General features: G+C 35.1%; 1 protein-coding gene across 1 annotated transcript; it reads left to right on the top strand.

Annotated features, from left to right (window-relative positions):
- The first annotated feature begins 1,552 nt into the window (after nucleotides 1–1,552).
- Nle (notchless) lies at nucleotides 1,553–26,896 on the top strand. The gene is made up of 12 exons (XM_069838900.1): nucleotides 1,553–1,758; nucleotides 3,820–3,963; nucleotides 6,391–6,551; nucleotides 8,039–8,175; nucleotides 11,204–11,378; nucleotides 12,642–12,834; nucleotides 17,072–17,198; nucleotides 20,174–20,305; nucleotides 20,591–20,708; nucleotides 22,628–22,731; nucleotides 25,864–25,990; nucleotides 26,781–26,896. Exons 2-12 carry the CDS (start codon nucleotides 3,823–3,825, stop codon nucleotides 26,791–26,793), a joined length of 1,428 nt encoding a protein of 475 aa, XP_069695001.1. The 5' UTR covers nucleotides 1,553–1,758; nucleotides 3,820–3,822; the 3' UTR covers nucleotides 26,794–26,896.
- The last annotated feature ends 366 nt before the right edge of the window (nucleotides 26,897–27,262 follow it).

Here is a 27,262-nt window from a genome sequence, read left to right as displayed (position 1 = left end):
CCAACTGGTCGTGCAGCAAGCTCGCTACCGCTGCCATCTAACGATCATGCATTCAACCAGACTATAATACATCTAGGAGGAGGCACAATAAAACAGTTTTAACGCAACGCTATGAAAGACACTTTTTTTTAAATTATAAATTAAAAATTTTATTCATTGCACTTTATGTAAGCTACTATTCATGGTTTGAAACTTTTAAGGATATTTGAAAGTTAAAGTCGTGTTTATATAAAACAAAGAGGAAGTAGTTCTACGTTAGTATCGCAGATCTTTTTGGTCCCTGAAATTCACTTCCGTTCATTGTGTACTAGACAGGACAACAGCCAAGTTGTCAGTTTTGTACAAATATATTTGAAATTGAAAGTAAGTAGGTACTCCAAACTACATTATTTTTAACATAAAAATTTGGGCACCAGCAACTTTGAACAATAATGGTAGTATGACTTTACAAGAACTGATATTCTTCAAAAGCATGTGATACTGAACTTGTAAAATGTACATGTGGCAACACAGACCACGTGGGTGAGTGCAGTGTTCTCGCTTTCCTCAGATTATTTCCCATTCCCATTTCCGTGGTTCCGATTACGTGTTAGTTGCTATAGTCTCTTCCAACACGTGTGATGCTATAGTGTTCTCGAAAAATGCTGCGAGGTGAATTTCCTTGTAATTGTTAATTTGTGCAATTATTCAACAATGAATGGAAGTGAAAACATTAGTCTATATTGTATGGAAAATTTAGGAAACTCAGTTTACAAGAACATTATTGCTATACAGAAGGGAAGGCCAACCCCACATGTGTGCATGTTGGCTAATTTGTAGCATGTTTCATTCAAGAAGGTGTCATTTCGTCCTGTTACCTTCTTTCCTCCTCTTAAGAAATACGCAGGAGCCGCCACTGCATTAAATCCAGACGTTTGAGATGTGCATGGCATGTAGCACGCATGGGCGAATCCAGTAATACATATAGTGTTAGGCCCGTTACAAACTTGAAGAGTTCTCGCTAGCGAGAAATGTGTTGCGAGAAAGGGGCGAAGAGCTTTCCCCACACACTTTTTGTATTTCTGTCTGAGGTACCGTAAGCGGTTGTCAAATTGTCAACAATACAACCTAATTTTAACATGTAACAGAAGTCGCACTTGAGCATAAATAGTAAGTTTCCTTAAATAATAATTCTGGTTTCCGTATATTTTATCAGTGGATAGGAAATTTACGACAAGAAATTGCCACATTTGTCCCTTTTCGAAGTTCTCCTAAGATTTTCTCATTGATTTACATGTATTTCACGACTGTGGCATAGTGAAGCAAGATGGCGGCGAAGCGCAAGGTTAAACTTCAATAGCATATATTTTTGAATTCAGTGTGTCGCGACACACATTGTTGTCACGAAACTATACCTCATGGAATGAGGAAGCAATTATTGTGAAATAGTTACATTTAAATGCGGGGAGTAAGAAAACAGAAATGAAAAATATCAAATTTTTATTAGCAGCATAGCCAGGCTGTGCGTAGAGGAATTTGTCAGACAAGTAGCGACATTAAATATTTTGTAGTTGGCAACAGTACCTAACCAAAAATATTCAATTGTGGCACTGCGGCTAAAAACATGTGGCTGGTGTTAAAATGACGAACAAGTGCAATTTTATGCCATGCAATTCATTTACATTATACGGATCTGTGTTGTAGCGTGAATGTTGTGACAAGTGTTCTATACATTAACAAGGAAACATTTACTACTGATTATTGCATTTTTTTGTATTGGTGAGTCATGAGTCCCAGACGGTCATGTAGACCTAAGTAATTATTTCTGAATACTAATGGGAGGTATGTGAGTAGTATGAATTAAATTAGTATATAAATTTAGGGCGAATCTTTAAATGCCAATGCACCTTTATAATGTAAGCATCATTCCTGTATATGTGGTTTAGTATCACATGATGACCGACAGTGGCAAGATCTCTTCAGAAATATTGTCGTGCTGTGACCATAAGGCTGGCCTTCCACAAGAATAGGAACTGAACTCGGCCGACTACAGGGTTGCCAGATAAAGGAAGGAATCAAAACCGTCATACTAGCTTATGGAAATTGTACTTCAGCATAAAGTTGTACATTTTTCGGGCAAATCGCAATATAGCGAACGTTGAAGCTCCGCCCATGACTCCTTCCACTTTTTCCCTACTAGCTCATCAGACACTCTACTGTGCTCCAACCACGAAAAAGTCTCTGCGGGATGAAAGGCAGCGGGGTAATTCTGTGAATGAATGTTGATGTCATAAGGTCACACTCGTATATCTATTGGCTCGCTCTCACAGCACAAACAATAACATTGATACATGTTTATACTACCCTAGTTACAAAATTAGATCACTGTTAATCTCCTGGTCTTTTAATCTCTCCATACAGGAAATAACAAATGCAGGAGAGCGCATGGTTTTTAAACTGATGTTATAAAGATAATATTATTATCTACTTCGCTCCAATAGATGACGCAATAGTAAGCACATTCTTTTCACGGTTGATCACGTGGTTGGAGAACAGTACGTGATAGGCGAGTGTTGTGTCGAATGCACATTTCATGTGGGTGGGGATAACTTCCCCTACTGGCGTTCGCTATATTGCGATTTATCCCATTTTTTCAGCTTCCTAATATATTACTAGTCCACCGCTGTGTAGTAATGGGATAAACTCCAGGACACAGATTGCACTCTTCCCCTCTACCCCCGCCCTCTACCTTGCAACTAGCTACTTTCCTTGCAGACTCCCCCCCCCGCTCTCTCCCACCCCCTCCCCTCCCCCCTCTCTCTGTTTTTTTTTTTTTTTTTTTTTTTTTTTTTTTTTTTTTTTTTGGAGTAAGAAATGATTTAGTAATATTAAATTTTCCAAGGGCCACTTTTTTTTCTTCTTCTTCAAAATTACGTATATGATTTAATGTGTATCCTGAAAGGAAAAGAGACAATTGCAGATTACTGGCTTCCCATTCTGCATACAGTATACTCAGTCCAGTGAATTTGGAATCTTCTTTCCATAGTAACTGGTTTGTGCCAGTATGCCCTGTGATATATATTGTTACATTGTATCATTTCGGCAATATGGTTAGAATGTCTTAATGTTCCTTTAAAATCCTTGAGAGAGAGTAGCCTACAGAACTGTTCATTTCTTGAAGGATAATGTTGCAATTTGAAAACATTTCCAGATATAAATACTGTACCAAGTATTAAAGAGATCAGCACAATTTTATACGAATTTTCTCTGATAACTCTTTTCTGGATGCTGAGTAAAATGTATAAAGAACAACGATATGAATAATTCCAAGAGAAAAATTGTTGTGGGGCCGGGTATCGATCCCGGGACCTCTGGTTGAACGTACCAGCGCTATACCAACTGAGCTACCCAGGAATTCCACCCGACACCGTTTCAACTTTTCCCTTTATATCCACACAACTTGCGTGGGCTGACGAAATGCCAGAGACTCACATTGAGTGCACATAATCTCTGTGTGACTTGGAATTGTGGTTTTCTGGTAACGTACACAGTGACGTATATATTATGCAAATCTAGTCTTTCAGGTAAAGCTCCCTGTAAAGCAGATTTGAATAATTTCAAGGGAAAAATTCTTCCGATGCTGGTACATTCAACCAGAGGTCCCGGGATCGATACCCGGCCCCGGAACAATTTTTCCCTTGAAATTATTCAAATCTACTTTACAGGGAGCTTTACCTGAATGACTAGATTTGCATAACAGCGATATGTATTTTCGCTTTACGCACTCTGTTAAAAATTACTTAGGATAAAGGTAACATTAGTTTGTTTTTCATGTTGTAGATAATGGAGGAAGAAAGAGACGCCATTAGAGTGCTGTCAAGGTTCAAATCTGAAACTGGAGAATTTTCCAGCAGTGTCATAGACTTGCCTATCGATGTGACTGTTGATAAATTGCAGCTGATCTGCAATGCATTATTGCAACAGGTTAGTGTTTGTGGGAATTCATTATGGTTAAGTACTCTTGTGTTGGCTCCTGCTTGTTATTTTTCTTCTCCTATCTTTGATTTGGCGAGTGACCTTAAGAGAGAATATGTTTTGGTGATAGCATAAGAAGGATCCAGGGAATAACGATCAAAAGTCACACTTTCTTCAAAAGAGTTATTCAATGTTGAATCTTAAACATTAAGTGAGAAACACTGAAATTTAATTTTGATTAAGAAATACACTTATGGATAGTATAAGTGATATTATTTTTATTTTATTTTATTTTATTTTATTTTATTTTAAATCCACCACCAACAGAAGCAGGCTTCCAATTACAGGTGGCTTACACAGATGTATACACAAAATACATAATAAGAGAGAAAAAAACAACAAAACAAAGAACACAAACGAAAGAAAGAAAATACATAATGGTGATAGATTACAGTTAATATAGTGCCCAATGTCAATATAATGATGCAAAATTATTTAAAAACTTGAGTAAAAACATTATAATACACTTCTTCATAATTTAAATATCTAAGGAAATACAATGCTTTTTAATATTGTATGAAATTTTTAAACTGAAATCCAATTGAGAATCACAGTTTAAAGACAGAGAGTTGTAAGTATTACACATAACAAACAATGGAGAGTTCTTGAAGAAAACAGTTCTAGGAATAGGAATAATAAAAGGTTGCCTATGACGTAATTCTGTTCTTTTTACATTGAACTGAAGGAATTTAACAAAATCACAGTTATTCAATATGCCATTAACAGTCTTATAGAGTAAAATTTGGCTATTTATTAATCGTCGAGATTTTAAAGTTTTATAATTAAATTCAAAAAGTAACTGATTATATGAAATTTGCTTGTCATAAGACGAAACGTGATGTTTTTTAAAATATAAATAACGTAAAAATCTTTTCTGTATCCTTTCTATTTGCATCTGATGGGACTGGAACTGAGGTGACCATATTACAGACGCATACTCTAGCTTACTTCTAACCATAGTTTTATAGAGAGTATCAATAGTATTTATATTTTTTAATTCGTTTGATTTCTGATTATAAATCCTAATTTTCTATATGCATCAATTACTACGTGATTTAAGTGCATTTTAAAACATAAGTTGTGTGTAAAATAAATACCCAAATCCTTAAATGATTCTACTCTAGGTAACTTCACACCGTTAATTTCATACGAATTTTGAGGAACTGTCTTATTTTTAGAATATGTCATAAAGCAACATTTATTAAGATTTAACAGAAGAAAATTATGAAACTGTTTGAGTGTTATATACTGTTTTTCACAACAATTTCCCATTGAACATATTGTAACTACATTCTCTGATAAGGAAAAACGATCAGTGTTTGTAGACATTGTAGTACTTCTGCGCAGCTTTAAAGCAGAATCTTTTTTAGTACTTGCAGGTCTTGAAATTTGGCCTTGATTAAACACTGACAACAATGGTAACAAAATTAAATTCAACACAAATACAGTTTGGCCAACTTAACATATTAGGTCCCTTCAAACATGCTAATAAACCATGTTCTTATTTTGTCTCACAAAAATTAAAGGACTTTGATCATTCTTTTATACAATTCGAGGACTATGATCATTTGGATTCAAATTTCTACTCATATTCAGGACTCTGATCATTTTTCTTCAATAAAATGACGTTTAGAAGATAGTACTTGACCTCCTTTAACAGTTGGCACCATTATCTCAGTAAAAAAAATGGACTTTGATTGTTACTTTCCTGGGCGCTTCATATGGATAATGTCCTTAATAATTGCCTCTTTTCCGCAGATTAATCTATTTTGGTTAATTTTGCTATCCTCTGGACCCCCATCTTTTCAATCCGTATATGATTTTTTTTTCTTCATAATTTCAATAAATTTGTGGTCTCTGTTCAATTGGCCATGGTCTTGAATTATGTTGTTGTTGTTTTCTAATGCCAGGCGTTTGACAATAAAGTAATTTGACCTCTTGCACTCCAATACTTTCCAAAGATATTATCATGACCAGCCACTGAAGCAGAGATTTTGAGGTGTTCCGAATCCATTTCTTGGTTTGAGTTGCACAATGGGCAGTTAGGGGACTGATATATTCCAATTCTATGCAGGTGTTTGGCCAAACAATCATGGCCTGTTGCCAATCTAAATGCAGCTACAGACGATTTTCGTGGTAAATCGGGAATTAACTGTGGATTTTGATGCAGAGAGTTCCATTTTTTCCCTTGGGATTGTGTTATTAGGTCTTGAATTATTCAACTCTGAAATCATTGTAAATGTCCCTAATTTCTTTAATTTAATTTGGCTCATTGGTTCAGAGTTTAGAATCCACCCAAGTACTGGTACCTCAAAAATTGTCATGTGTGTCTTATTGCAGCATAAAGTCCGTAAGTAATAAATACCAATTTTTCAGGAAGAAAATGTCCCTTACGTGTTTTTTGTGAACGAGAAGGAGATCAAAAACTCGTTGGAAGCTGCTCTGGAATGTGAGAAGATAAATGCAGAAGAGGTCATAGAAATCGTATATCAGCAGCAAGCTGTTTTCAGAGTGCGAGCTGTAACACGATGTACAAGGTGAGACAGTTTGCAGTGTTATGTTAGTACGTATTTTAAAGTGTTTTACTTCGCGGCCTAGTGTTGGTTTCTGAGTCTTGTGCTATATTAAATTTATGGCATTTTACAAAATGTGTGTGGACAGTGAAGGCAGCCAGGTTCCTTTCACATAAATCGTAAGATAACTCTATATGTATGGTTGCATCACTGCCACTCCATGATACCTGCACAAGTAATTCCCTCTTTCTCCCTTTCTCTCTCTGCTCTTCTCTCTTTAATCCACACTTGTGCATGCACACACAGAATACCTAGTTGGTAATGCAGATGACTCTACTGACTAAGCCTTTACATCTGAAAGTAGGAACATACAGTCAAATACATAGCACAAGAAAATGGATACAACCCTAACATAATAGACAACATAATACGTAAGACAAAACATAAGAATACAACACAAACACAAGAACACAAAAAATACATCACACTAACATACAAAAACAAAAAAACACATAAAATTGCAACCTCATTCAAGAAATTAAATTACAACATCACATACAGAACAAAAACACTCTACAAAAACATCTCAACACACAAACAAACAAACAAATACAACCACACAGGCGTATGCAAACTCAAATGTAACACCTGCAACAACTTCTACATAGGACAGACAGGCAGATCATTTCAAACACGTTACAAAGAACACATCACAGCCATAACAAAATTACAAAACACCTCCACATATGCAGAACACATCACAAATGCCAACCACGCCTACAGAGACATCAACACAGACATGGAAATACTGCACATCCAACCAAAAAGCCAGAAACTAAACACACTAGAACAATATGAAATATACAGACACACGAAAACACACCCCAACGATATTCTCAACACACAACTCAATTTCAAAACACACACACTCTTTGACTCTACACTACGAACGCACCCTCACAGGAAACAAGAGGCACCAAGACCAACAACGATCAGTTCTGAAGATGACCGAAAATAGGCCGAAACATGTTAACAAGGTACGTTAAAATTTAACACAAGAAAGTTCTTATCATACATATTCCGAAGTGATACAGTGTTAAAAGTTTTGTAATCAAAATGTATTTTTCCTTCCTTAGTTTTCTTTCTAGAAGTCTGCAGAAGATGGTTCTTTTTCCATTAAAAGCTTCCTTTACCATTGCTATTCTTTTGAGTCCACTTGTTTTACTACCTCATTTAAAATTCGCACATTAACCTTCTTTATTTTTCTTCCAACAACCATTGTCTTGGTCTTGTTTGCATTTATCTTCATCCCATACTGCTCCCAACTGTCATTTAACTCCAGTAACTTATCCCTTAGTATCATTCTGATGCATCTAATGATTGAAATTTCCTTGCACTATTTCTGTTAGATTAGGTTAATGCTGTGCCTCTGATCTGTATTTTCATGTTTTCGTTCTACATGATTGCATTGTGTCTGTGTTCACGTGTGATTTTATGAATTGTTTCTTTAGTTCACTTCCTGGTCATGCAGAAGCTGTGATATCCGCCAGTTTTAGCCCTGATGGCCGCCATCTTGCAAGTGGTTCGGGTGACACAACAGTGAGGTTTTGGGATATTTCAACACAGACACCAGTGTACACATGCCGAGGTATAAAACACTGAAATATAATACCTTACAAGAAGAAAAAGTGAACACAAAATAATTGCAGTGAATGAGTAGTTATTAGCAGCTGTGTGAAGGTTGTTAAGTTTAAGAACAATCAGAGTTAAACGATGAGAGAGTAATGGAACGGAGAAAAATTCTCTCCGGCGCCAGGACTTGAACCCGGGTTTTCAGCTCTACGTGCTGATGCTTTATCCACTAACGATGAAAGAATAATGGAACGAAGAAAAATTCTCTCCGGCGCCGGGATTTGAACCCGGGTTTTCAGCTCTACGTGCTGACGCTTTATCCACTAAGCCACACTGGATTCTACCCCGGCGTTGGAAGAATCGTCTCAGATTAAGCTCCAACTCTTGGGTTCCCTCTAGTGGCCGCCCTCTGCACTACGTCATAGATATCTATGAACCTAGGACCGAAGTCCACACATGTGCTGAGGTGCACTCGTTATGAGTGACTAGTTGGCCGGGATCCGACAGAATAAGCGCCGTCTTAAATCACTTCGTGATTTACGCATATCATATTAGTGGCTTAGTGGATAAAGCATCAGCACATAGAGCTGAAAACCCGGGTTCAAGTCCCGGCGCCGGAGAGAATTTTTCTCCGTTCCATTACTCATTCATCGTATGATGACGCAGAATATCTGCATGGCAATATCATATGTGCTTCGGTACATTGAAATAATATATAATCAGAGTTATGCTCGGAACTTCTAGTTAATTTTCTTAAAATTACTGTCTTCATATGTTAAGTATGTACATGAACTTTTGTTTCTATATTTATTTATTTTTATTTTATTTTATTTTATTTTAAATCCACCACCAACAGAAGCAGGCTTCCAATTACAGGTGGCTTACACAGATGTGTACACAAAATACATAATAAGAGAGAAAAAAACAACAAAATAAACAACACAAACGAAAGAAAGAAAATACATAATGGTAATAGATGCTAGAATATAATATTACAGTTAATATAGTGCCAAATGTCAATATAATGATGCAAAATTATTTAAAAACTTGAGTAAAAACATTATAATACACTTCTTCATAATTTAAATATCTAAGGAAATACAATGCTTTTTAATATTGTATGAAATTTTTCAATTGTTAAACTGAAAACCAATTGAGAATCACAGTTTAAAGACAGAGAGTTGTAAGTATTACACATAACAAACAATGGAGAGTTCTTGAAGAAAACAGTTCTAGGAATAGGAATAATAAAAGGTTCTTTTTACATTGAACTGAAGGAATTTAAGAAAATCACAGTTATTCAATATATCATTAACAGTCTTATAGAGTAAAATTTGGCTATTTATTAATCGTCGAGATTTTAAAGTTTTATAATTAAATTCAAAAAGTAACTGATTATATGAAATTTGCTTATCATAAGACGATACGTGATGTCACATAGTACGCTTGAAATAGAAGTGTAACGAATGTGATAAGGGCTCCCCTGCAAAAATTTTTTTTTTTTTTCTGATTAGTGACTGATCATTGATCAAGTGTATATTGTTTATAGTGAAGTTGCAAGTAATTTATATAGGCAATACTTAAAGTAGGTGGTTATATTGTTAAAAATGATCTAATAGATTATATAAATGAATGAAGAAATTTTCAAACAAAATGAAATATTTGGTAAATATTCACAATTGATGTGAATTCCAGCTTTTTTTTCTGCTTCACCCAAACACCATCTGTCTTCTTATTTTCTACTATTACATTGATAAAGCCTTCTATGATGTTTAAAAATACTGCTCTATTATTATCACAAAAATTTAGTTTGGTTCCCTTCTTTTACTTTATTCTGTAGTCTATACAGATGGAATCCTTCTGTTTTACTTCTACAAAAACAACAAAATGCTAAAGCATTAATTTGTTTTCTTGATTAGCGCCTGCATGATGCATTCGTTTCTCCTCTCTTAAAGAGCGTCAAATTGGCCGTGGTTGCTAGATATCGCTGATGCCAAATGTATTTCTTTCTCAAATCAACAATTACTAAATCGAGACAACTTGATTGGAGATTTACTTTCCTGCAACCACTGCCTGCTGGATCGCATCCTATAGCTGCATAAACTGCCTGCTCAATCAAAGTTATTTTGCTGCTAGGTGACAGGCAGTACCTACCGCTATTAACATTATCAGTACATGCAAAGTCACCACCTGCCATCTAGTGGCTATTCGCACATAACTGTTGATTGGGCAGGCAGTGTAAACAGCCATAGGATGTGATCCAGCAGGCAGTGCGTGCAACGCAATAAGCAGTCATATAAATCAGACATCAACTGATTGGTGGTCAGGAATTTATTTGATTTTGCATTTCTGCAACCGGCCCTAGGTTTTATTAAAAAAAGATTGAATATATTATAGGGATTGAAATTCAATATCAGTAAGCATTATATACTTCTATCTGCTGGTAGTTGTTTTATTTTATTAATATAGAGTTTTATTGAAAGTAATTTACTTGTGTATCTCGGAAAAAAAGTGTGCAAGGTATTCGTGAAAATACGGTATATATATATATGTATATATATATATATATATATATATATATAAGTACTCCTAGACATACCATACCTAAAAATCTAAATACACACTATGAGCCATCTGTGTAGCTCAGTCGGCTATGGCACTTGCCTGCTGATCTGGAGCTGCGCTAGGGCGTGGGTTTGATTCCCGCTTGGGTTGATTACTTGGTTTTTCCGAGGTTTTCCCCAACCATAAGGTGAATGTCAGGTAATCCATGGTGAATCCACAGCTTCATCTCACCAAATACCACCTCGCTATCATCAGTTCCATCAATGCTAAATAACTTAGTAGTTGATACAGCGTTGTTAAATAATCGAGAGTAAAAAATGCAGAATATGTCACGTGCAGTAAACTTTGATATAGCATGAGAGTATATGATTGAATCTTGCATAGAAGTTATTTTTTATTCCATTCTTTTTGTTGTCCTTTTAAATTGCTGTTTTGCAAAATTCATTTCCTGATGCAATGTTATGTATTTGAAATCACAGGACACAAGCACTGGGTTTTGTGCATAGCATGGTCACCAAATGGCAAATACTTGGCTTCGGGATGTAAAAATGGCCAAATAATTTTGTGGAACCCAGACAGTGGAGAACAAATAGGACGGACACTCACAGGCCACAAGAAATGGATAACGTCATTATCGTGGGAACCTTACCACAGGTGCGAAGTATTGTATTTTATTGTACTTATTTGGGTCATTTGCAGAATTTGTATAACAAATGATGTCCATCAATTCTTACCCTTCCCATTATTGCATTTATAACGATAGAGTTATAAATTCCTAACAGTGAGTAGTTTCAATACTAATGTAGTAAACGTTACAAGAATTATTTCCTTCATGTGAAATATTTCACGAGAATAAAATAAAATTCTCATAGTGACAGCTAAAATTTCGTATCCACACTAGTTAAGTTTTTAAAATGGAGCATGATTATGTCCAGATAAAGGTTTGTTTAATAATGTAATTGAGAAAAAATCAAAGAAACATTTGATATTATCAAAACTTCTTCATTTATGTCTGAGTTTATATTTCCTTAAATATGATTGCATAATTACTCTAGTCCAGTAAGTCAGTCAGGTCTGTTACACTATTGTGTTCCTATGGATACACAGTTGAAAAAGAAATCCCACAGATGTCAGCACAAGCCAAGATGAAGCACAAAGATCCATTTTGATTGTACTGCTATGTTCACTCATTTTGATTTGGCGAGTTTGTGTGTCAAATTCTTGCTTTGTGTTTTAATCTAAGCGTGTCTGTCAGATCTGTTTGTGTTGTGTTTTCCACAAATAACAACATATAAAGTCAAGATCAAGAGGACATAATAGTACACGTGTCCAGTAGTTAAGTTGCTATTTTGAAGATTTTTAAGCAAAAAAATTTTAGATTAGCACATGCTTGTTTGCTTTGTCATGTCTATTACCTGTCAGATCTGTTACTCCATTCAAAACAGTGCTGATTACTATGGCAGAGACATTGCACTGCATTAATACAAGCAGAATATGCACTAAATAGTACTTTAATTTTGATGTTCTTAATCATCCATTTGTTACACAAATTCTGCAAATGACCCATTTACGTTCCATGGTATTCATACATCGTTTCACAGCTAGAATATGGAACATGTCAAAAAAACCTTAATAGTACTACAAAATCTTAATTCATAATCGCAGTCTAGTTGAAATATATATACAGAAGAGTTTTAATTTTCTTTAGTCATTTGATTCAAGAATATTATTTTTAGTGGGTTATAAATTTATGGTAGAGATCTTTCAGTTTTACTTCCCTTCTGAAGGAAAGTACCTTCACAAGTCCTCCATCTTTGGTCTGGTTTAAACTCGTTAACTTCATCTAGAAGTGACCATACTGTTCATTTGACTGAGGACAGTTCAAACGAGGATATTTATGATTACTTTCATTTGTAGTAATCCAGAATGTCGTCGCCTGGCAAGTGGATCTAAAGATGGTGACATCAGAATATGGGACGTGGTGCTGGGGCAGACATTGCTCACGTTGTCTGGTCACTCCAAGACGGTGACGTATGTGAAGTGGGGTGGAGCCGGTCTGCTGTACAGTGCCTCGCAGGACTGCTCCATCAAAGTGTGGAGAACACAGGATGTGAGCAATATGTTCAGATTTGTATCTTCTTACATATTTATAAACATATTCTAGCAATCCTGGATTTAATATTATTGTGAGTGTGTGTTTACGATTTTAAAAATATATTCTATAATTATAATTAGATCCCGGATGTTAGGCAAAATATCTTTTTTAAACTGAGTGTATGTATGAAAGACCTATTATAGTCGCGACGCTGTTATTCCCGGTGATTCCTCCTCTTTTCTTACGTCTTAGGAAGTGAAGGCTCTATAAAGTCTAGGTAGATAGTATCGTTCGCCATTTTTGTTCTTTCGTTGCCGAGCTACCAGACGAGGGATCTATTTGCCACACCGTTAAACATTATCATGTCGTGTCAACCTGGTTGGCGAGTTGATATAGTGCTGGCCTTCTGTGCCCAAGGTTGCGGGTTCGATCCCGGGCCAGGTCGATGGCATTTAAGTTTGCTTAAATGCGACAGGCTCATGTCAGTAGATTTACTGGCATGTACTAGAACTCCTGCGGGACAAAATTCCGGCACAGCTGACGACGCTGATATAACCTCTGCAGTTGCGAGCGTCGTTAAATAAAACATAACATTTAACATTTGTCATGTCGTAGCTCCTATGATAATAAATCAAACGCACTGTAATTCAGCAAATAATTGAGCGGCAAATAACGTCCTCGTGTGCTTTCTGCGAATGCCAAAAAAAGAGCCAAAATGGCAGGCAATTATATTAAGTATTTATCGAACCTTAAGAAATGAATAACGTCTTCATAAGCGAATCACAAGACACACACGTTTAAAAGTAGCCGACCTGCAATGTGATTGGCTGCCGGAAATTAGAGCGATGGGACTATAGAGATAAACACGTTTCCACACATTTCGGGACAATATGCCCAATTTTTATTTTGCCTTTTTTGCCAATTTTAGCTCCCGTTGTCTATTTTAAGGTTAAAGGCCTTTTTTTTTTTTTTTAGCCTTTTTCGTCGTTATTGTACATTTTCTATATATTTTATGCATATGAAATAAACCACACATAAATTATATATAAAAGAAAAAAAACAAAAAAGAATGGTTCTACAAATAAAAATATATATTCACCTCACATGAATATTTGCTGAGAATCTTATTCTCCAGCAATACATATGTTTCCAAGAAGTCGTATACTTTTCTCCCCTACCGATTCCATCTTTTATGTCACTTCACAAAGATGTTTCAACAGTATAACCCTCAGTGCTCAAGTCACTTCGGTGTTTACCAGCAAAAGAAAGGGAATGAGGGAAGTATTAAAAGTAAGTCTCCAGGCCCCGTTACTGTTGTCGCTTGCACGCACAAGTCACGTGTACTTTGAAGTCTCTAATCCGTTCTCACATCCCTCTTTTTGAGACAATACACAGTCGGTTTTTCCTGATCTCTGAAAGAAAGTAAAAACAGTCCTTCTGAAATAATTGTTTTAAGTTTGCTCCAATCACTTCAGTACAAGTAGAAAGATCTTTTTCCACTATGAAAAACGTTCTCTCTGACAGGCAGCTCACTATGACAGTTGACAACTTAAAAAAGCATCTTGTTGTGACATGTAACCAAGAAACTGAGTACCATATGGGATAGCTTTTAAGTATTTGTCTATTTTTTGTCTGTTTCCATGAATAATGCCTATTTTAAACAAAATAAATGCCTAAACATCCGGGCTCTAGTTATAATGTATATTTAACTTCCATCTGCTCCCCAAATCCCTCACCCAATGGGAATTGAATATGGCACTCGCCTTTCTGGTGCCACATAGAAAGTGGACACGACTTTGCCACATAGGTATATTCCCTAATTTTCCTTCTGTGCTTATCTGCCTGCCCACCAGCTGACTGCCATTGGGGTGACAGAAGGGGGAATGCTATTTAGTTGCAGTGTCGCACTTTAGCTCTGTACATTTCATGTGCTTTACTAGAGACGTCAGAAGTTGTATCTTTCTCTGCAAATACTGCAGCAGAGAAAATTCTGCACTGGCAGACAGCTTATCATGTGTTACTTTTTTTGTGCCATATTTGTTGCAAATGTGAATTTCTGCTAATATCACAAAATAAAGTTTTACAGCATCATGAACATCATAATATCTCTATATTTAATCTAATAAGAGCAAAGAATTATGTCCAATCAGTATAGTATCATTAGTTGGGTAATAAAATATTAACTATACAGGATGTCCCAAAATGATCTTTAAAACTTTGATGACTAATAATTTGGAAACAGAAGGAGATAGAACGGTTTTTTTTGCACTGTGTTCAGACACACTTGAAGTTTTTGGTAGTCACTTACAAAACTTCAATATGTACTCCATTCGTAACATGCAAGGTATCAAGTTGGTACTTCACTTCTAGATCCGACATACTATGATTGCAACATACTATGATCGTCCTCTTACTCTTTATTCTATTTTATTATCAATTCTGAATCATTTATAAATTGGACAGTATTTCTCGAAGTTTTTTGTATATGTCACAAACGAGAATTTATCGAAATTAACAGTATCTACAGTAGAGGAACTGTTAAGCTGTGCACTTGATGAAATTAATGTCTTAGTATTATTTTGTTAAACATACCATAATATACAGTATTTGCATTTTAAGCATTGTCCTTGTCATTCATTAAATAATTTTGTGCATGTGTCCCTTACAAGACTTGAGGTCGACGTGTCTTAAGGTTACTCCAAGAGATGAAATCTGATTCCTTAATCCCGGGCACGTATCTGATCAAATAAAAATTCCAAGAGCTTGCAACATGCACAAATAATAAAAATGCCAAGTGCAGCATTGGCTGTATGGAATACTCCTACAGGAAGATAAATTCCTCTTGATGCAGATCCTAATGTTAGCCTAGCATACATTTTTGCTGTATGATGGACTTGTAAATGAGGAAGTCGCTTTTGTTACAAAATCTATGATGCTGAAAAGGTTATTTCTAGACTAATGTACAGGCATTTCTGCTGTATTATTGGTTATGTTTTATTTGTATTTAGCCCTTATAGATTTTTCTGAGAAATAAATACATAAAATATCTTAAACAAAATAATATTAATACTTATGGGGTTAGATATAGCTTAGAGCAGTAAAATTTTGGAAATATTTAACATTTTTTTCCTCCATTACTGTATCTTGTACAATAATGAAAATTAGTATGTGTAAAACACTGTCCTCCTATATGAAAAAAATATTTTTACTATTTAAAAAAAATTATTTACATTTTTTTTTTTTTTCAAAATTAAAAATGGTGGCAGTTCACTGTGCAGTGATGAAGCGTTTCCCTCATAACTAAAAACTATCCAACATTCTGTGATGAAATTTTTTGTATGTATTTATGTATGTCACATCTACAATATGATGCAAAATCACTTCTCTACCTTTGATGAATTGTCTGATAAAAAAATAAATCCATTAAAAAAATGGTGAAATATCAGTATTTTCTTCTAACACATAATAAAAAAATAATATTATTTATCATGGAATGTAATTGAAAAAGCATGATATTGTAAACATGACTTTCAGCAATAAAATAAAAGAGAGAGAACATGAAAAAGTTAACAAGTTTATGAGTTATGAGGGAAACGCTTCATCACTGCACAGTGAACTGCCAGCATTTTGAAAAAATAAGAAATAAATAATTTGTTTAAATCGTAAAAATATTTTTTTCATACAGCATAAGGATAGTGTTTTACACATACCAATTTTCATTATTGTACAAGATACAGTAATGGAAGAAAAAAATGTTTAATATTTCCAAAAATTGTACTGCTGTAAGCTGTACCTAACCCCTTAAGTTAAGTTTCTTTTGGAAAATAACTTGTTTAAAATTGGTTTTCATTTCCAAATAAGAGTGTACATACAGTATGTTCTCAAAAACAGTCTAGAGCTTTTAAATCCAGAAACAGTTTGTGCATTGTCATTGTAATCTTCTTGTCTTTGTACACCTTAGGTAGTATGTTTGTTACATCAGGATTTCAATAGTAAAGTCTGTAATCCTTTCTTATTTTAAAAAATTCATAATGAGAATATGTGTAATACATATTGTATTAGTAGTAGTTTGCATTTCAATTTCAAGATTGAGGTTGAATATCACTATAATTTTGAGTTTGTAATAACTGTACTTAGAAGTAATTAATTTTGTAGTTTTCACACTGTTTTAAAAAATAATGCATAGGCATCTTGTGATCATGCTAGAGAATTCATAATGTTGAGTAACAGTGTTCCTTCTTTTATTGTTTAGGGAGTATTGTGTCGAAGTCTAGATGGTCATGCTCACTGGGTTAATACTTTGGCGCTTAGTACAGATTATGTTCTCAGAACAGGACCATTCGAACCTGTTACAAGAAGAGAGATGGATTACAATAACAGTACGTATGTTAAGAATTAAGTACAAGATCCATAACGCATCTGATGGATATATCATGGAAATACCTTGTTTTTGTGAAATGTGTAATGTTGTGGTAAAAACAAATCATGGAACCATTTTATCTTCATGTAAAATGTAGTTTCGCTTCCACAATTAAAGATTGCGCCGAAATTTTGTATTTTTCAAATATGATTGCTTAGTTTATTTTTCAGATCAAAAAAAATAATTTCACTATGTCCACAAATGGAAGCTGTCACACTTTTTCGATTATATGTTGTTTTCTAATGTTAGACGTTTGACAATAAAGTCATTTGACCTCTTGCACTCCAATATTTTTCAAAGATATTATCATGGCTAGTCACTGTAGCACAGATTTTGAGGTGTTCCGAATCCATTTCTTGGTTTGAGTTGCACAATGGGCAGTTAGGAGACTGATATATTCCAATTCTATGCAGGTGTTTGGCCAAACAATCATGGCCTGTTGCCAATCTAAATGCAGCTACAGACGATTTTCGTGGTAAATCGGGAATTAACTGTGGATTATGATGCAGAGAGTTCCATTTTTTCCCTTGAGATTGTGTTATAAAATTTTGTTTGTTGAAGTCTAAATATGTAGATTTAATAAATCTTTTCACAGAGTAATACGTAGATTTTTATTTTCGATTATATACAGGACATGATTGTTTGGCTGCCCATCTATATAAAATATATATTTTTTTCCTATTTCTAATTGTTGTTGTTTTCTAATGCCAGGTGTTTGACAGTAAAGTCATTTGACCTCTTGCACTCCAATATTTTTCAAAGATATTATCATGGCCAGTCACTGAAGCACAGATTTTGAGGTGTTCCGAATCCATTTCTTGGTTTGAGTTGCACAATGGGCAGTTAGGAGACTGATATATTCCAATTCTATGCAGGTGTTTGGCCAAACAATCATGGCCTGTTGCCAATCTAAATACAGCTACAGACGATTTGCGTGATAAATCGGGAATTAACTGTGGATTATGATGCAGAGAGTTCCATTTTTTCCCTTGAGATTGTGTTATAAAATTTTGTTTGTTGAAGTCTAAATATGTAGATTTAATAAATCTTTTCACAGAGTAATACGTAGATTTTTATTTTCGATTATATACAGGACATGATTGTTTGGCTGCCCATCTATATAAAATATATATTTTTTTCCTATTTCTAATTGTTGTTGTTTTCTAATGCCAGGTGTTTGACAGTAAAGTCATTTGACCTCTTGCACTCCAATATTTTTCAAAGATATTATCATGGCCAGTCACTGAAGCACAGATTTTGAGGTGTTCCGAATCCATTTCTTGGTTTGAGTTGCACAATGGGCAGTTAGGGGACTGATATATTCCAATTCTTTGCAGTTGTTTGGCCAAACAGTCATGGCCTGTTGCCAATCTAAATGCAGCTACAGACGATTTTCGTGGTAAATCGGGAATTAACTGTGGATTATGATCCAGGGAGTTCGATTTTTTCCCTTGAGATTGTGTTATCAAATTCTGTTTGTTGAAGTCTAAATATGTAGATTTAATAAATCTTTTCACAGAGTGATACGTGGATTTTTATTTTTCGATTATATACAGGACATGATTGTTTGGCTGCCCATCTATATAAAATAAATATTTTTCCTATTTCTAATTATTTGCTTCGTAAAGAAGATAATACTATAATGGATATGACACACTTCAAGAATTGTACAAATTTAACAGCTACAGATCTGTCGTTACATTATTGGGAAGCAAGAAGGCCTGATGGCTTTAACTCCACCAGAGTAAATAAATAAATATAATTTTATAGAATTTAGAGCAGAAAAGATTAATGAATGCTGTAAAATTCAGTAAACACCAAATTGCGTGTTTCAATGTATTGCCATGTTTGTTTATCGACTTTAATATTGAAGTTAACAGCTGACGGTATTTTAGGTGCCTATGTAAGAAAGACAATAGAAATCATTAAATAATATTGTAACTTTTATTCCCAACAACAATGTAACTTATTTGTCACAACAATAATTACTTTCTATAACTGAAAGTAAACACTTCCGTCAACAATGGGATTTCCACTCCACACAGCAACACAGTATTCGTTATTGCACTCCACACACGACAATGACAATTTACTTGAATTATTGAGAACAACAATGTACCGCTAATCTTAACCAATGTTCACAAAGCACTATTTACAAAACAGAACTGTCAGTTCTCAGTTCACAGCTCGTTTGCCTTGGCTAATTCTTCTAGCTCAGTCACTCGAGTTCACAATATCTCGAACCCCAGACCTTCAGAGACAGTCCACTGAACTTCGAACTCAGGTCCCTCAACTGCGGTCCACTGCACTCAAACTCAGGACTTCGGACGCTCACACAGCTGCGGACACACTCAAGTCGAACTCCAGTCTCGAAGCTGGCTTCACTGCTACACAAGACTGGCTGGCTTGCTGTCCACTGACTATAACAACAACTGCTGCTCACTTGCGTCTCTTTTATAACCAAACCATAGTTTCGGGAAAGTACGATGCTCGAAATTTCTACTTCTACAGACTTCTGTTCTCGCTGCTTCTTCCTGGACAATTCTGTTCGGGAGGGTTCGTCCCCCCCTTCACCTCGCACAGCGAAGCACTACCAGTTTTGCGTCCCCCCTTTGCCTCGCGCCACACTGCACCTCCCCTTTCCCTCTTGGCATGCAGACGTTCCCCTTACGTCTGGCACACCGAAGCGACCAACGTTTCGTCTCCCGCACGCCCTGTCAGACATGCGTTCGACCCTCGGCTGTCACAATATAATAGTATTACGAAATTTGACCTGATGTTTTACCAGACTTTGTCAATTATGAATTATTAGATCGTATTCTTTGATCTAATTACCGTTCAGTTTTCCTTATTTGTAGTCAGTATTTATTTTTATTTGTAATGTTCATATGCTTTTCTAAACCAATCGTTGAATTATTGGTTTTATTATTGCAGAAACAGATTTACAACAGCAGGCATTAAAACGATATGAAGCCGTTTGCTCCAAAGGAGAGGAACGTCTTGTCTCTGGCTCAGATGACTTTACTTTGCATCTTTGGCATCCTGAGAGGGAACGCAAGCCTGTAGGTAAGACAGAAATTATGAAAGTGCAATTGAGAAGGTGTGTAGATCACATAGTGTTTCATAAACTTTTTACATATTGAAGTAAAGCATATTGTTTTTGTCTTTATTTTCAAATGTTCCACGATGCATGTTTATTTGGGATAATTTATAAAGTCAAAATACGTGTTTGAAAAAGAATATTTGTATGTCTGTCTTATACAAAAACTACGGTGTATATGAATATGTTCTATATGCTAGCCTGTGTTTCAGATACACTTTTTATACCATAACCTCACTTTCTGGTTGCAGCACGCATGACGGGCCATCAGCAGCTTATAAATGACGTGAAGTTCTCAGTGGACACTAGAATGATAGCATCAGCCTCATTTGATAAATCTATAAAGTTGTGGGATGGTCGCACAGGAAAGTAAGTGCTACACATATAATCCTTAGAAATTTTAAATTCAACTCTTATTAATTTTGTTATGTTTTGTCCAGTTATCAGTTTTCACATTTTAGTAAATGTAATTTATGTAGATGAAATTATTGGGGGTCATCAGTGTGTTTTTAGGCGTAATAGATCAACTATTGATCAGATATTTTGTATTTGACAGATAATGGAGAAAAAATAGGAGTATAAGGGTACAGTGCATTAGTTATTCATAGATTTCAAAAAGTCATATGACTCGGTTAAGAGAGAAGTTTTATATAATATTCTTATTGAATTTGGTATTTCCAAGAAACTGGTTCGATTACTTAAAATTTGTCTCAGTGAAACATACAGCAGAGTTTGTATAGGTCAGTTTTTGTCAGATGCGTTTCCAATTCACTGTGGGCTAAAGCAAGGAGATGCACTATCACCTTTACTTTTTAACTTTGCTCTAGAGTATGCCATTAGGAAAGTCCAGGATAACAGAGAGGGTTTGGAATTGAACGGATTACATCCGCTTCTTGTCTATGTGGATGACGTGAATATGTTAGGAGAAAATCCACAAACGATTAGGGAAAACACGAGAATTTTACTTGAAGCAAGTAAAGAGATAGGTTTGGAAGTAAATCCCGAAAAGACAAAGTATATGATTATGTCTCGTGACGAGAATATTGTACGAAATGGAAATATAAAAGTAAGAAATTTGTCCTTTGAAGAGGTGGAAAAATTCAAATGCCTGGGAGCAACAGTAACAAATATTTTTTTTTAATCCAATGCCACCAGGTTATCTTTTCGACATTTCTGGTCTTCTCTTCTGGCCGTGGCTTAGTTATAACCCACTTCTGAGGTTGGGGCGCCTGGAAGGCGGAGTTACATTACCCCGAAGATGTGATAGGATGATTATGATAATGTGGTGCCAGGAGAGGTCTTAAATCTAAACTTAACCTAAATTCCAGACCATGGACGAACACAGGAATAATCCCCAAGTAACAAATATAAATGATACTCAGGAGGAAATTAAACACAGAATAAATATGGGAAATGCCTGTTATTATTCGGTTCAGAAGCTTTTATCATCCAGTCTGCTGTCAAAAAATCTGGAAGTTAGAATTTATAAAACAGTTATATTACCGGTTGTTCTTTATGGTTGTGAAACTTGGACTCTCACTTTGAGAGAGAAACATAGGTTAAGGGTGTTTGAGAATAAGGTGCTTAGGAAATATTTGGGGCTAAGAGGGATGAAGTTACAGGAGAATGGAGAAAGTTACATAACACAGAACTGCACACATTGTATTCTTCACCCGACATAATTAGGAACATTAAATTCAGACGTTTTTGATGGGCAGGGCATGTAGCACGTATGGGTAAATCTAGAAATGCATATAGAGTGTTAGTTGGGAAGCCAGAGGGCAAAAGACCTTTGGGGAGGCCGAGACGTAGATGGGAAGATAATATTAAAATTGATTTGAGGGAGGTAGGATATGATGATAGAGACTGGATTAATCTTGCTCAGGATAGGGACCAATGGCGGGCTTATGTGAGGGCGGTAATGAACCTCTGGGTTCCTTAAAAGCCAGTAAGTAAGTAAATATAATTTGACTTTTGAATCTATACTGATACTTGAGTCAGATCTACATTCAGAGTGCTGGCTAGTCAAATTCTTGTTCTACCAAATAATAATTGTGGAAAAGTCCCCTATTCCCTCGATTACTTTCGAATGTCTTGGACTGTTAGTTAAGACCTTCTTTCATATTGCTACGAATGGGAATTCTTCAATAATCTGTATTACGAGTGACAGTTTCAGATAAAGTGTGTGGTCTGGAACTTGATGTTCACTCTTTCTTAGTTTGCCATTTTTATTCATCCATCATATCACCATGTACGAATTTTTCATAAGAAACATTTCACATTTTTAGGTTTATTACATCCCTACGAGGGCATGTGCAAGCAGTGTATCAGATCGCTTGGTCTGCTGATTCCAGGCTGTTGGTCAGTGGGAGTGCAGATTCCACTCTCAAAGGTAAGCACAAAAGTTAAGGCTCATTCACAATGAAAATTAAACATAACGTGTGTTAACTTAAGAATATAAACGTTATGGTAAAATCAAGAAGTCATACCATCATTCACCATGGGAATAAAAACATAACAGCAAACATACTTGGTAACCATGGAAACATAACAACGACGCCATTTCCTCATATTCTGTCGTATACTTCAGCACTCCACGATTGTGTTCTGTTTGCAAATCACGTAAGCATAAGCATGAAAGTTTGGAGTTTGCAAACTTTCATGTTAACGTCTTATGATAATGTTAATGTCAGTGTTTATGTGAATCATTGTGAATGATCCCATTTGGTAGCCTGGGCGCAAACTTCTGTGTTTATGTTACGGTTATGTTTAATTTTCATTGTGAATGGGCCTTTACAGTTAGATGTGCGTTTTGTGAATTGTTGAATTTGCTAAGCACACTGTTCTGTCAGTGTCAGAAGTAAACATAGACCACTCTAAGTAATTTGCTTCATACTGTAGATAATGGTGTTGCAATTTAAGGCCCATTCACAATGAAAATTAAACATAACGTAAATATTAACATAAGCACATAAACATATGCCACAAACTTAAGTAGCCAAGGCCCATTCACAATGAAAATTAAACATAACGTAAACATAACACGTGTGTGGAAACAAACATACCGAATCAACAAAACTACAGAATCTATTACATAAAAATGGAGAATTGCACAATGACTGACGATGTAGCTATTCAATTTATGTTTCTAATAACTACAATGGCATCAGTATATGGCTCTCAATACTTGAAATCAAAGAAACAGAGATGTAAAAAACGATGGTGGATTCATCCATTGAATCAGAGAAGAATACAACAGGGGGACTTTTATAACCACATTCACATACTAATATATTTTGAAACACCAATACTTTGAACTATAAAATAATGTTAGCTATAAAATGATTTAACTAATACCTACCTTCAGAATTCATTTCCTTTGCTATTTTTTTCCATACATTCTCTTTTAATGTAATATCTTTGTATGTTTTATGTTTCTTGTCGTATAGACAAGGGTTTTCTTGGTATAAAATAATCAACTTTTCGTCATATGATTCCATGTTGCGCGCCTAGCTATCATCACGCCCAATAGATCAAAATATTGCCTGTAGGCAAAGCCCATGAGATGTTAAACAAAAAGTGAAAACACGCTTTCTGCTTGTGTACTGTTTCCAAATCGCATAAACATAAGCATGAAAGTTTGGAGTTTGCAAACTTTCATGTTAACGTCTTATGATTAAGATTAAGTTTATGCTTATGTAATTCATTGTGAATGCTTTCATTAAATAACATGGACACAAGATTTTATGCTTACGTTATGTTTATGTTTAATTTTCATTGTGAATGGGCCTTTAGCCTCTGGAAAGTGATTACATCACAGATATTCGTTTATTTAAGTGCTGATACCTAAAGACTAAGAAGTACGCCACACTGATAATCTTGTGAAACCATTTTTATTATATGTTAAAAAAAGTGGATAGAATATCTTGTTAATTCCAGAAAGAAAGTGAGTCTTTATGCTGGCTGTCTTTCTTATGTCTTGGACTTTAATAACCTTTACCCTTTGCCTGTAAACTAACGTGAGTTTTTGTTATTTTATTTATTAGAGGTTGATTTGTCTCTCTTGCATTACTTTTGTACTTAAAGTTGATTGATTATAGTTCACGTTAACACTTTGTTAAAAACATAAAATTGTTTAGTCACACGTTAAAAATGTTAACACTTTTTAATGTGCGACTAAAGAATTTTATGTTTTTAAAGTTGATCTATCTTTCTCTTCTCTATTCTATAAGGAATAGTGATGAATGAAACATCATAAACTAGATATATTCCGAACAAATTGAAAGTTTCCTACTTACAAATGGATTTTAGAGAACCCAGAGATTCATTGCCGCCTTCACATAAGCCCACCATTTTTCCCTATCCTGAGTAAGATCAATCCAGTCCCTAGCATCATATCCCACCTCCCTCAAATCCATTTTAATATTATCCTCCCATCTACGCCTTGGCCTCCCCAAAGGTCTATTTCCCTCAGGACTCCCAACTAACAATACTCCATAATATGCATTTCTGGATTTGCCCATACGTGCTACATGCCCTGCCCATCTCAAAAGTCTGGATTTAATGTTCTTAATTGTGTTAGGTGAAGAATACAATGCGTGCACTTCTCCTTTGTGTAACTTTCTCCATTCTCCTGTAACTTCATCTCTCTCAGCCCTAAATATTTTCCTAAGTGCCTTATTTTCAAACACCCTTAGCCTCTGTTCCTCTCTCAAAGTAAGATTCCAAGTTTCACAACCTACAGAACAACTGATAATATAACTGTTTCGTAAATAAAATTCTAACTTTCATATTTTTTTAAAGAAGGCTAAATGATAAAAGTTTCTCCACCAAATAATAGTAGGCATTTCCCATATTTATTGTGCATTTAATTTCCTCTCGAGTGTCATTTATATTTGTTACTGTTGCTTCAAGATATCTCAATTTTTCCACCTCTTCAAAGGATAAATTTCCAATTCTTATATTTCCATTTCGTACTATGTTCATGTCACGAGACATAATCATGTACTTTGTATTATTCCTTTGCTGTGGTTGCGTCTAATAACCAGTCCTATTCCGAGGTTTATGTTGGGGTTTAGTAACAAACTCTTTTTTTTTTCTTTTTTTTATGTTGATTGGTTGTTAGCCCTTCATCCAACCCCCAAGCTGGAGGACCACCCCTTATCGGGTGTCCACAAGTGCAGCTACCCTCCTCATCTGGAAGCCGTCTCCTATATCCGCAACCTGAAGATATGCCATGCCGTAGTGATAGGGACCCACAATACATAAGAAAGTTTCTAGAGACAAATTTTAATGCCATAAAATGATCAAAATTAATTGATGTGAATTAATGTACAATTAGCTTTTGTGGTGAAATCATGAGCATTATGACTACTTCAGATGACAGAAGTATGTACTTTTTTATATAACTAGTTGGTCAGAAGTTTCTCCGACTGTTCTTCATACAATTCATTTTATGCAAATTTCCATAATGCATACTCACATGAGTTACGATATTGAGTTCTGTGAAAATTTGTAATTGTAGTGTGGAGTATGAAGACATACAAATTGGAGTTTGATCTGCCTGGCCATGCAGATGAGGTATTTGCTGTGGATTGGTCTCCTGATGGATTGATGGTTGTCAGCGGAGGGAAGGACAAAGTTCTGAAATTGTAAGTTTGATTAAGATGCTAAGTAGTTGATTTATGTGATGAGAAGTGGCTAATAAAAATAACCATCATCATTATGGTGAATGTTAAAGCCTTTGACCTGCGTCTTCTTCTATGTCATACAACGTTTCGTTGTTCTTTAGAGTTATGTACACTTTTTTTGTGATACTGCTTAGAGTTATCATGGATAACACATTTCTGTCTAATATCTATTCTTCTCTAATTGACTGAAGTACATCCAATAACAGAACATAAAACTTCATTCTAGTGTATTAATTTTTTCTTTGTTGATCTTAGGTAATTATTTAGCTTCTATTGCCATACAAAGGTATCAATAGTGTAATGAGTAATGACTTTACAGAATTCCATTAAGTTTCCTTCCTTAATTTGTGGTTCAATGTATGCTGTGTTGTTACACAGAAATGTCTGAATCTACAAGTTTTATATATTTCCATATTGTAATTTTTTTTTGTTCTTATATCAGAACTCTTTTTTTTTTTTGGTCTAATGGCAGACACTTCACTTTGATGGTAATGGAAGACATAAAATAAATACATAAGTAACATGATTTACTACCATGTTACTTCTTGCTTCTACTTTTGTGATAATTCAACTTCGACCACTCTGCGAAGTTTGTAATGGCCTAAACATGTAATTGAAACTTTTTTCCGGAATTTTAAAACTAAATGGCGAAGTACTCATTTTGTTCTAAGTTTAAAGTTCAAATTTCAGAATGTTAGTTATTTGTTAGTGTTATGTAATAAGAGCTAATATTAACTTTTTCTTTTTCCAGGTGGCAACATTAAGATCTGGGATACTTCTTTGGTTCCAGACGGATAATTGTACAGATCAAATACATTTTTAATTTATATGGTATATACATATAATATTTGTATGATATTTTTTAAATTGTTTACTTTCTTTATTAACCCTCTCAATTCCTGTTTCCTTTCCAGGGGATCCTGTGTAGTTGTGAATTTTCTGAGATTTACTCAATCTAAACTTAAGTGGCAGTCTATTTGAATGTAGAGGAATAATGCAGAGATCAAGTAATCCTGATATCCAACATTCTCCTTCCTTCAATTTATAGTATTCATTTACTGTTGCATGAATTGACCTGGCTGCAAGCACAAGCATTTTTTAATTCCAGCAGGAGAAACTTTATGAAAACTTGCACCAAACATCATCTTCGTCTACCACAAATTACATTAAGAAACGATGAAAGAGTAATGGAATGGAGAAAAATTCTCTCCGGCGCCGGGATTTGAACCCGGG

The sequence above is a fragment of the Periplaneta americana genome, chromosome 11, assembly GCF_040183065.1.
Source record: "Periplaneta americana isolate PAMFEO1 chromosome 11, P.americana_PAMFEO1_priV1, whole genome shotgun sequence".
Lineage (NCBI taxonomy): Eukaryota > Metazoa > Arthropoda > Insecta > Blattodea > Blattidae > Periplaneta > Periplaneta americana.
The sequence above is the reverse complement of the archived record's forward strand: the minus strand, read 5'-3'. Positions and strand labels throughout refer to the sequence as shown.

Bases quoted from the DNA above. Each gene is read 5' to 3' on its own strand.
- Nle (XM_069838900.1), top strand. From the start codon at position 3,823: ATGGAGGAAGAAAGAGACGCCATTAGAGTGCTGTCAAGGTTCAAATCT. The intron at 11,379-12,641 runs GTGCGAAGTATT...TTTCATTTGTAG, and splicing joins TCGTGGGAACCTTACCACAG to TAATCCAGAATGTCGTCGCC. The intron at 20,306-20,590 runs GTAAGACAGAAA...TTCTGGTTGCAG, and splicing joins GAGGGAACGCAAGCCTGTAG to CACGCATGACGGGCCATCAG.